Source organism: Triturus cristatus, chromosome 11, assembly GCF_964204655.1.
Source record: "Triturus cristatus chromosome 11, aTriCri1.1, whole genome shotgun sequence".
NCBI lineage: Eukaryota > Metazoa > Chordata > Amphibia > Caudata > Salamandridae > Triturus > Triturus cristatus.
Window position 1 is genome coordinate 302647330 of NC_140594.1, and position 12437 is coordinate 302659766.

The 12437-nt window shown below is 42.3% G+C and overlaps 1 protein-coding gene across 1 annotated transcript in view; it reads right to left on the bottom strand.

Moving 5' to 3' along the window:
• The window catches only part of RBM19 (RNA binding motif protein 19), a 420351-nt gene that overhangs the window by 378526 nt on the left and 29388 nt on the right, over positions 1–12437 (bottom strand). Inside the window, exon 8 of the mRNA XM_085635231.1 lies at positions 3179–3257. Coding sequence (XP_085491357.1) covers positions 3179–3257 — 79 coding nt within the window. The remainder of the gene's footprint in view (positions 1–3178; positions 3258–12437) is intronic.

Here is a 12437-nt window from a genome sequence, read left to right on the forward strand (position 1 = left end):
TAAATGCAAAAAAAACTGAGGTCATGATTGTGGGTAAGCGGACGGATCTTTGGGGTGACATGTGGTGGCCTCCTGAACTGGGTGCAACTCCTATTCCAGTCTCAGAGGTAAAGAACCTGGGGGTGTGGTTAGAGTCTGCCCTGAGTTTCAGTGTCCACACAAAAAAAGTGGCGGCTACCTGTTTCGGCATTTTACGAGGGCTGCGACCCATCTTGAGGTTCTTTGATGCTTCTACCAGGCAGCTGGTCATACAGGCATCCATACTATCGCGGCTTGATTACGCCAGTTCGCTCCTGCTGGGGGCCAACCAGGCTGAAATTGCCCGGATGCAACGTGTCCAGAATGCCGCAGCAAGAGCCCTGGTAGGTTTACCGCGGTTCTGTTCTGCGGAAAGTACCATCCGTGCTTTGCACTGGCTGCCTATGGCACAGAGGATTCATTTTAAGACCCTGTGTCTTTCTTTCAAGATCCTCAAGTGGGCCTCTCCCCAGATTCTTGCTAATCTTTTGGTGCCCTACGTGCCCTCACGTTCTCTTAGATCCTCAGGTCAAAACCTGGTGGTGGTCCCACGGTTTAGGCTATGCAGGGCCGGAGGCCGGTCTTTCCGGGTTTTGGCTGCAAATTTGTGGAACTCTCTTCCGCCCCACATGCGTGAGATGGATGAGCTTCTGAAGTTTAGGAGGGCTATCAAAACGCATTTGTTTCCTTTTTCACTTTAGTACTTCGATCTGCGCGCTTCTGCCCTTGTACAGCTTTGTTGTGTTGGGACCTTTCTTTAAGCGCCGGGACGCCCCTTGGCTGGGGCAGCTGTGCGCTATAAAAGTGTTTTTAACATAACATAACATAACATACCCCGAGCCAAAACACCAAAAGCACACCGTGTGCGAGTCGGTTAACAACATCTCTTTTCAACAGTCATGCCACGGTATGAAACCTGTAGGTTTTGGGTGGGGGTATCCTTCTATTGCATACTGAATTTAGATTTGAAAATCAGTGAAAGAGGAAACCGAGGACTGGATCTACATTCTAGGGTGTGGACAAAAAAGGAACGGACTCTACTCCATCACTTCTGGGGCAGAATGAAGTCAACGCAGAGCTGCATGGTGTCATCTAATGACACGCAGGAGCATTGCTATGAAAACGTTTTGCATCCAGTCTGGCACCCAAGGAATATTCTAAAGGTGAGGAATTTGCAGTTGAAGTATCTGTGAGAAATTTTAAATTTAAAAGGAATGCTTGACCAGTTTTGTTGTCTTCAATGATGCAACAAATATTTCTTCTGGACAATTGTGCTTTAAGTAAAAGGAAGAGGAAATCAGATTCTTCAACTCTAAAAATTAAGAGAGATGATCCTCCACTTGTTGAAAATGTCCATTATAGTTAGGGGATGCGGCATATCCCTTAGCATCACTTTGACTCCTAATGTATACTGTGGAGTCATCCCAGTTAGTATTGTAGTCCATCCATCTGCACATTCCATCTTACTGCCATGTGCTTGTCCTATGTAAACAGTTGCATGTGCATTCTCACCTCCTCTGTTGTTTTATTTTTTGTTTCATGTGCGGGCATGCACCCTTAATTGTTTAACGAAGTACAAAACTTTAATATTTTTTGTTTGTTTTTTAATACTACTTAAAAAAAGAAAATGCCCACTAAGTATCCTAGGCTGCACAAAGCAGAGACGTAATTGGCTTGTGGGCCAATCCCCAAATTACAAATGTGGGTTTGTGATATCACTCATATGTCTTGTCTTGGTGTAACTGCGACCTCAAATTTGAAAATGAACTTGCTCAGAGGTACAAGTTCTATCCTGATGAGGAAACGCTTGACAGACAGAAATATAAGAATGTTCTAACAAAGGAGAGTTGCTGCTAAACTGTAATGATACAGGGCTCAGGAACGTTAACTGGAATTCTAAGATCAAACAAAAGATTTGCACCAGATGGAGGAACAACAATGCCTACAAAGACAGAAAGGCATTACAAGGCAGTAGTCCAAGCATAGCTAGACAGGCACTCTAATCCTTACAGGAAGATTGACACTACCGTCATGACCCTAGTAAACACTTTTGCAGCATGGAAATACATGTGCTATGCCACAAACATAAAATGTTTTTGTGTACATGTCAAATTATAATGTGAAAGAAGTAGTCCTGGAAGTCAAACACAAAAAGTAAAGCTTCAGTCTGGAGCAAGCAATATTTTAAAGATAGTCATTTGTGCAGAGGAAACCATCTTGTAAGTCTCATTGTGAGAAATAAATTCTCTAAGTTGTGAAGACTTCCCTAACACCACATTACTTTTCTAAACAGAAGATATCAAAGAGTAAAATAGACAAATCATTTATGACAAATGTGCCAAAGTCTTTGTTTGCAAGATCAAAGAAATAAGATTCACTTGTGTGACATCAATATAAAATTTACACCCAAGATACGTAGGAACAAGGTAGACTTTTTGGACACTTGGATAGAACACTGCAATGGAAAACTTGAAGTCTCTCTTTACACAAAGATGTATTTTTGTTTCACAAATAAATCTACTGAAGGGTTTTCACACCAAGAAAAGACCTTGAATTGAGTGCCAATTAAAATGTGCTCTCCAACATGTTAGCAAGGCATCAAAGATCAATGAAGATTCCAGGGACCTCTTCAAACAAGAGCATGCTTCACAGGAGTACTGTAGGAGGGACAGTGTGAGAAAGGCAGCAGCAGAGCCTCAGAACAGAGTGGGCATCAAAATACAGCACATGTCGGAAGGGAAACAGAAAAAGACAAAGAATAGACTCTTGGAAATTAATATGGTTCATTTAATATGGTTTTGGATGCCTCAGGAGCCTATTGTGAAGTTTAATTCAGATTCAAAGCACAAAATATCACTACCATGCATAATAGCCCAAACCTTCAGCATGATTTACAAATCCTTGGGCGCCAAATGATGTAACAAACATTGCTGCTGAAAATGTGAGACCATAAAAAGGAAACTCTGCCAATCAGAGCCAATATTAGTTGACACTTCATTTCCAAAACAGCAAAGGGTTACATATCTGGAAGCAAGCATACTAAACAATTTGTAAAGCCAGACCCTTGGAATAGAGAACTTCTACTTCTTGAATCAATATAAATACAATTAAATAAATGTAAAAAATTATTATAGCGAAAGGAAAAATGACAGCATCTTACCAGTCTTATTGCCATGGGTGTTCTTGACAATCCGGATTGCAACTGGACGGAGAGGCACTAAGAACTCCCGGACATTTTGCTGTTAATGGAAAAAACATTAACATTTATTTAAAAGTCCAGACATAAGACTTAATAGAAAGGGAGAAGCGTTTATTTAGCTATAATGTCGCAAAGGTCCACACCAACCAAACCCCTACAGTTTCTTGTCTATAAAGAAGCAAACTGTTCCTAAATAGGTTATGGCCTAAACAGCCACCACATGAAAGAGCACAAAAGCATTTAATAAGCTGCACTACTGAAAAGAAAAGAGTTACATTTCTGACTTTCAAAAACGACATTGTTCACTCTTGAAGAGACAATCTTAATGGGATAGCATAAAACAATCAAGATTCAATTTTTTGTTTACTGTGTTTGATTATATCGTCAATAAAACTCATGTTTCTTAAAAGAAAATCGTTCTGTAATGCTCTTTCTGGTATATACTTTATCTACCTGCAGGTGCTTCATCCCCAGAAATTACAGGTGCAGACTGGATCCGGAATCTTTTTCAATACCTCGTCCATAGCAGTAGGGGGTGCTGGCTCAATGTCGGCACCGGAAACAATGCCATTGTGACATCATTGTTGGCAAAGTACCCATTAAGGAGTCCTGATGGCAGTTTCCCATCCATATTTTTCTCACAATTTGGACAAGAATCACATTTCTATTGTTAAGGTACACTTCAACAACTACCTTGGAACCTTATTAAAAGGATTAATCAGTCACAAACCACAAAGCAGGTTTTACTTGGTGGTACTGGTAACCAGCAGTACTTGAAGTGCCCTTTGGCTTTCTCTCGCCTGCAGTTGCGATCTACCATTCAGGCAACTTCAGAGACTAATTATTTATACAATATGATTTTATATACTAAGCAACAGATGAAAAGTAAGACAGTGACTCCATGGTGGATTAAAGTTAACAGCATCCCGGATGAAAAAGAGGGACCTCAGAGGAAACCTGATTGTATTATGATGGATCTTCTGAAAAAGGAGCAGTGATTTTTTAGACCTCTTGTGAACATCACAGGCCCTTGGTGTTACTGTGGAGGATAGAAGAACATCCTCATTAGGGTAAAAAGATACCTTTCATATCAAATGCGATAAGGGGCAGCCTCAAGCAACTTATTGAGGGAGGTAAAAAAAAAAACATAAAGATTGGTCATGACAGGCACACAAGCAGCCCAGCACAATCGTGTGGAGAATTAAGCTTTTTTAAAGAACTGACACCTGGGCACCACTGCAAAGATATTGATTGCAATGGCCCAACCACAAATTCAGAGGTCACGCTGGGGACGTCCTTGGCACAGTGTGAGAATCACGCTCTGTTCTGGAACACAAGATAAATACAGTTGCAATAGATGCCAATCCTCTATGTGCCAGTCTTTGTAAGGTAAACAAAATATAAAAGAACTGTAATTAGTTATACAAAGACTGACCACTAGGGCTGAAGATACTGAGGGGGGTACCCACAGGAATATTGGAGACACAGTTTGTGTCTTGAATAAATAGAGGGACCCAGTTTCAACTGCTATGTTGAATCCCTCATGATAAATACACTACCACCTAGTGGTTTATTGAAAGTCTTCTTGGGTTAGAGAGACAACCTTGTGCAATATTTGCTTGCCTACTTAATTATAGATACAAAGATGCCATTCTTCGAGCAACAAAGGTGAATAGACCTTTGAGAATCAACGACAAGGGTCTTTTTGTTCCCTGACTTCATCCAAATGGTGGACATATAGCATTGGTTTTTCAATGTGTTTGAGAGTGACCTTAGTGGCATATGTTGCATTATGCGGTTTCCTGCCAACCCCCTAAATTTTGTTGGATGAGAAATCTTGGCACTTTGTCTTGCCGGATAACCTTTGGAGTTGACTGCTTGGACAAAATGCTGTGGAAGAGTCTTCATCTTCTCCTTGTAACCCACAGAGCTAATGCAGATCATAGACCATGAACGTGGAAGTAAAGAGGCCAGTCTTTCTTGCACAACACGAAGCAGCAGAGGTGCAGAGTAAAGAGCTTGCTATGCCAACTTATCAAGACACCTCTGCTGCAGTATCAAACACCATTGGATGAAGAAAACTATTCAAACACTGTTAGGCTCACCATTTTGAGTTGATTTAAATGGTAGATGTTTCTCTCCTTTCACAATCCTTTTGGCATTTTTAACCTGTGGTGCAAGGTAGAATCGTTTATTGAGATGGAAGCGGTAGGTGCCACTGGCCAGCTTCTTTGAAGTTCTTTCCTGACAGGCCAGAACAATGGCATGGGACAAAGAACAGGGTTCTCCCATTTTCTTATAGGGTAGGGCCCAAAGTTTTGGGGCATTATGTTGAGGTAATGTGTAACAGTTAAAGTGATAGGCACATTGTTAATTGGGGTTGTGGGCAGTTTGGAGTCTGCAGTTTTATGGGATGGAGGATGATACAGGGGTGGGGAGGGAGTGTTTGAGTGATACACAGGTATTACTGGAGGCAGTTGAGCAGCATAGGTTCTGGGAACCAACCACTCATATTTCAGGCAGTAACATATAAGACATAAAACAAGTAATCCATGATCATGAGTGAGTTATAAGGAGCCACTTAAATTATTTTCAATACTGTGAATGAACTAGGATATAAAATAAAAAGGAGGTGGTTGAGAATGTTGTCGAGACATGGGCCAGGTATAATATTGCTTAGGAAAACACTCAACTAAAATAATTAAGGATTGGCGATCTATTGGGAACAGGACACTACAGATCCCCTGGTACGTGTGGTTTACTTGGGGTTTTACAGGGGTAATCATTATGATGGAAAATGCACCCCTTTTGATGTAAACCAAATGTGGTTGGATTCACAAGGCCGTTATTAAGCTATGTCTGGTGTTTGGAATAGGAAAGACTTACACTGCTATCTACCTCTCCTGATGCTTCAAATGGACACTAGGAACAGAATCACCATTCAATATCAACCGCAGGTGGCGGCTACGACGGAGGACATTGAGTCCTTTTTGAACCAATTTCTATTACCATGCCTGCCAGGAGATGATAGCACAACTTTAGGCAAACAAATTACAGAAGTAGAGATTAGAGAGGCACTCAAGGACTTGACTAGGGGCAAGACCCCGGGCACTGATGGCCTCCAGGCAGAGTTCTACCAAGAATATGCAGCAGTACAGTTCTGTGTTTGGCACTTCAGTATGCAGAGGCCTTTGACAGGGGGCTACTCCCAAACACGGCTCGGGAGGTGTTCCTAGTGTTCATCCTGGAGCTACATAAGGATCCAGCAGATGTGGCCTCCTGTAGGCCACTTTCTATGCTGAATTTTGACTATAAGATTGTAAGCAAAATATTGGGGATTGGCTCTGTATTTTCATTGGCACTTTGATTCATCTGTATCAAAATGGCTTTAACCCACTCTGCAAAACTTAATTTAATATAAGCAAGTTGTTTTGAATATTTGGAGAGGCCCCTGCTGAGGTTTACCCGAACGTGGTAGTCCTCTCGAATGATCTTCATAAGGTGTTTGACTAGGCGCACTGGCTCTACCTTAAATCAGTCATGAAGCAGATGAAACTGGGGGACAAATGGGAACAGTGGATGTCATTCCTTTATGCACTTTCCAAGGGCCAGGTACCCAATGGGCAGCTAATATCGGACCCCATCAAAATTGGCAGAGTCACCCAACAGGGTTGCCCTCTGTCTCCTTTATTATTTGCCCTTTGCCATCGAGCCATTTGCGGCCCTGATACGGACAAAGGAACAATGCAGGGGCATTCGCCTGAAGGATGGGGAACACTCCATCTCTCTGTATGCAGATGATATGCTGCTGTAAATTTGGGAAACGGAGACAGATGTGCCCTGGGGAACCCAGGGATCCAAACGTTTCGGGGAAACCTCGGTACTCAACCTTATTGGGACAGAACATGAGCATTCCCAGTGCTAACCACTATCCTGGAAGATCCACAATCGGTGATCAACCTCCACATACATTGAGAACTGACAATGTTTAAATATGTGGGGGTTAAGGTTTATCATGCAGATGGAGACATTAGAGATGGCAACTTGGAACCCGCCCTACGCTCGCTTACGGCTGCGGTGAACTTCTGGCACACAATGCACCTACACCTCAAGGCCAGAATGGCCCCAACTAAAATCGCGATACTCCCCGAGTCCTATATTTGTTTGTGGCACCACCAATTTGGATCCCACATATGTGGTTTATGACCATGAACACTCTCATTAGGGAGCCCATATGGATGGAGGTACGACAATGTCCCACTCTACCTCCTTCAGCGGCTGCTGGAGGAGGGCGGGCTGGCTGTACCTGACCTAGAATTTTACTATACAGTAGCTCAGCTGCAGTGTTTGGCACGATGGCTGGGAAGGGAGAGAAGAGAGGAGATGGGCCCCTTGGGTGACGCCCAGAATGAGAGAGCCCTGACAGCATTGATTCTGAGTAGGAAGATCTGCGCTCTTGACCCTACAAGATGCTCAAGATCACGATGAGGTGCTGAGAGAGGATAGTGCACAGAATTGGATACAGACCTTTTAACGCCCAACATTACCACTTCCCACCCCTAGAGGGGGATATCTTTTCACCCGATGAATGGTTAAATGGAGGGAGGCTGGGATCCTCACTATCGGAGACTGTTAACGTGAACAGTGCATTGAGGAGCTTTGACGACATGATGACCAAGGAACACTTGCCTGGGTCCCTTCCCTCACGTATGGAGCCCTAAGGTGCTCGCTCGAGTCCTGTGGTGGGAGAGTGAGACGGAACGTCAGTCACATGATGTTTTACAAACTCTCCATACGTTTAGTAGTGGTAGGACATTGGTGTCCTGGCTATATAAAACTGTTCTTGCCATGGTAATGGTGCCCATAGATGGGCCAAGACGCTATGGGAGAGCAGGCTGCTGAGTTAACTAACAGATAGGGAATGGACTATGGTTTTGCAGCATACATGTAGCGTCTACAGAAACACAAGGTTTAAAAGTACCCTGCTCAATTATTTGCATACCACATACCTCGTGCCACATAAATTGAATGTCATAATGGGTACTGCGGATAAATCATGTTCTCGCGGTTCCCTGGTGGATGCAGGATTCCTGCATATAGTATGGAAATGTCCAACGATCACTGCATACTGGCAGCAAGTGGCCCATGGCATGGGATGGGTCGCACACTGCTCAAACCTCGAAACATTAGAAGTCTGTCTGCTGAGTATTTACTGCAGTTTCCTAGCTACCAAAGTGAGCTCCAAATCTATTGACCTGGGACTCGCATTGGCTAAACAGGAGATTGCAATGTACTGGTGCTCGCCTGATGGCCCACTGCATAGTAGGTGAAGGAGGAGCTCTTGAGAAGGGCAGCGGGTTGAGGAAGTAGCTTGTAACAGAAAGAGCAAAGAGGACTTCGCCTTCACCCGATAGCAGCAGACTGGAATCTCTCTGCTGTTTTCAAGGGCAGGCAGAGAATTGAGCCCTGGAGGATACCAAGAGAGAGAGGAGTTGGGTTAGAGAGGCAAGATTTAATTTTGATTTGTTGTGTTTGATGTTGGAGGTAAGACGTGAACCATTTTAGGACTGTACCATTAAAACCAGAGTGTCTTCAGAGATTCTAGTAAGACTGAGTGGTTGATGGTATTGAAGGCCGGTGAGAGGCCCAGTAGTATGAGAAGGCAGGAATCTCCATTCTCTGAGGAACGATGTATGTCATCTGCAATGTTGAGCATGGCAGTTTCTGTGCTGCAGCCTTTCCTGAAACCAGATTGGAAGGAGCCAAGTAGGTTGTATTCATCTATGTGTCTGTCAAGTTGTTGTAAAACACATATCTCCATGGTTATCGCTTTCGTTAGAGATAGGTCGGAGATTGTTGGGGTCGTTAGAGTCTGCCTTGGGGTTTAAGTATAGGTGTGATTTGCCCTAAATGAAGAGACTCAGGTACAGGCCCTGAGGCAAGGGAGGTATTAAAGATTTTTGTCCAACACGTGGCGATTATGTGATTTAGGTTATGAACTAAATTGCCGGTAGAAGATATTTGGTGTGTGAGGTCGGCTTTAAATTCGCAATGATATTGAAGACTTCAAGCTTTGTCAAGGGTTTGAAATTTGTCCAGTTGGCTTTGTTTTTCAGTTGGGAGTTACAAAGGTTGTCCTCTGTTACAATAGGAGTTGATAGTTTGTTGAGAGACTCGGCTGGTTGAGTTGTCGTGAGGAGAGGGGTGTCATTAAAAAAGATTGGCCAAGGATGAAGGACAGTAACTTGAGAGAAGGATTGATCAATTTTAGCGATTTTGTCTGTGAAGAAGCTGTATCACATCATTCTTTAGAGGCAGTTATTTTGTGTGGGGCAGATGAGGTTTGTCTTTTGACAATGTTAAAGAGTTCTCTGGGCCAGTTTTTTGCCTGATCAAGTTTTATATGCAAGAAGGAGGCTTTTTTTCTCAGAAAATGTGCTTCTTGTAAGCTAACCTAGCAGTTCTCAGGAGAGTTAGATGTGAAGAAGTGGGGTTTGGTCTCCAAGTTCTTTACGCTAGTCTAAGATATCTTTTTATGTTGTTGAGATCTGTGTTAAACCATGATTTAGATTGGATTTTTCTTTTTTGTTTTAGTTTGAGCGATACAACTTGGTTGAGAACTTCAGTTATCGCAGTCTTGAAGTGGGTAGTGAGTTCATATACGTTTTGGGGGTGCGGGAGATGTTGAAGTTGTACATGAATTTTTGACTCAAGTTCATTCGCAGGGACTTGTTTGAGGTTTCTGGTCAACAGCTTAGGTTTGTTAATTATGACCGAGGGAGGTTTGACAATGGTCTTAATGTTGAACAGAATAAGATGGTGGTCAGACCAGTCAATGGGAACAATGTCCTTAAGGTAGACAAGTTCATTGCTTGAGATGATGGCGTTAAGAGTAGCGCCTTTGATGTGGGTTGGTTGTTGCAGAGTTGCTTTAGGTCATTCTTCTCAAGAAGGTTAGAGAGGTGGCTCACTGTGGTGTCTTCTGTATTGTTCCAATAAATGTTGTAAATCGCCCAAAAACACATCCTTTGAGCCGGAAAGGGAGAACTGAATGAGAAGGTCAGTTAGCTCTTCAGCGAAAAGTGGGCAATCACCAGGCGGGTAGTAGATTATAGGTGAAGACTTGAATCTGTTGATGTGTGACACAGTAGATAGATCTGAGCCTAACAGTACTAGTAGAGTATATTAATTAGAATGAAAAATGTATTAACTTAGTAAGCTAAATGTGCAATGAAGAGTGTAAAGTTTAACGTTAAACTGACATGCATTTGAAATGTACGGATTCACAACAGGCAGTCATTGTTATCCATGCAGGCCATATAAAGGTTATGAAGCAAGCTTTCTTTAAACCAAACTGATCTTAATATTTCTGAAATATGCACAATGTGATTTAGAAGGTTGACCTTAGTGTGACATGCTTAGAGATTTTGTCTTAACTGTGTAATATTCCCGTTTAACAAATCTATTATTTTCATAAGCAACATTTCATTCTTACATGTCACAAACTTCCTATCTTATGTTTCATATAATGATGAATAGAATAAATTGTGCATTTTAAACAATAATGCTTCATGTGCCTTAGAAAGAATGCATTACCCAACAGTGATTTTGCCTATTAGTTAGTAGTGTATTGCTCGCTCAGTGAAACAAGTTGAGATGTAGAATGTCGACTGGTGTCTGAGGCCTATGAGAACCATGCCTGATACTTCCAGAATTCTGACTTTTTAGTGCCCTTTCTAAGCATGAGCATGTCTACCATGAGGAGACTGGAGTAATCAATGTGCTATATTAAGCAACACATACTTTCAGATGCTATATATACCGGTTTATAACGTTTTCTACTATCTGGGTTGGACAATCATACATCAAGGTACTTTCCTAGTAGGGGAGTACCCGGCACTACACACTCCTCTTAAGGTGTAGGGTAGGAATCGCTTAGATCCTAAAGAAACACCATGGATACAGCTGGACCTCTGGCCATGAAATATATCAAATGCAACTACACATTAGGCTATCTTGGTCCATTGAGCCCTTATAATAGCCGCCTTCTCAGTGTTTTTATCCCTGCCACGGGAACCATCATATTAAAACAATTTGATATCTCTTAGACAGTTTTAATTTAGTTTATTTTACACTATATCTACACTTACTCCACCCTACACATCTCACGCCCTCACACACACTTTAATCATTACAGCATAAAGCCAAAAAGATCTCCAATAAAGAGTCCTCTCGCAGGGCCCGTAGGGCATTGCAGTGCCGGCCCGACGAGGAGCACGGCCTATGATGAAGCTTGACATCCATTTTGATGTGTGAGGGCACCAAGTAATTATCATAAAGATTCCCCGGGGTTCCAAACTAGCTTTCTTTTCCTATTTTTAAAAAAACAGTACCTCCTTTATTTATTGATTATTAAGAAAAATTTGAACAGCACTTGAAATTGTCGTCTTGTGGAGAGAAGCACATGATAGGGATAGGCATTACTCTTTTTATTCAGGGGCAGACAACTCCTTCTCTAGGAGTGACTATTTTATAGATTTGGGGATATAAGTTTGCTTGCTCAGGCCCCTTTGGACCCCTCTCTGTTCTGAGGGATTCTGGGTGATTGCGGAAGATACAAAGGATGGTGTCTTCATACCTAGGAACTGAAGGATAAATAGGTGGTAGACAAGTTGGACAACGTTACAGAACACAATTTCAAAGAAAACAAAGCATAGGTTCAGTTGGAAGCAGTGCTCTGGCAGGTGCGCAAAGCAGCTCTAAGGGGTCATTGGATACGATGGGAAAAAGAGATAGAGGTTACAAAAGTGGCAGTCTCTGGGAGGGAACTTCTTGAACTGAAAAGGGATTCTCGATAACAACAACCAATAGTGCTGTAGTGAACCTTTGCAAGAAGGAACACTGGTCTCTCATGGATAATGATGCCAGTACCTGCTATTTTGTTAAACACAACCAATTATACTAAGTTAGGAGCAAAACAGTGAAATTAATAACATAATTTGATTTTAATTTTAAAGAGTGCAACATTTATCCGCGTTTATCAAGGACCTGTAGCCGACCGGCCAGAGCTAAATCATGTCGCAGCAAAAAAAGAGAATGCTGCCTATAGAGTCAGGTTTTAAGTGCATTTCTGAAAGGCAGCAGCTCTAGTTTAGCCATCAGGGTTTGCGGAAGAGAGTTCCAGAGTCTACTTGCGGCAATCGAAAGAGCTATATATCCC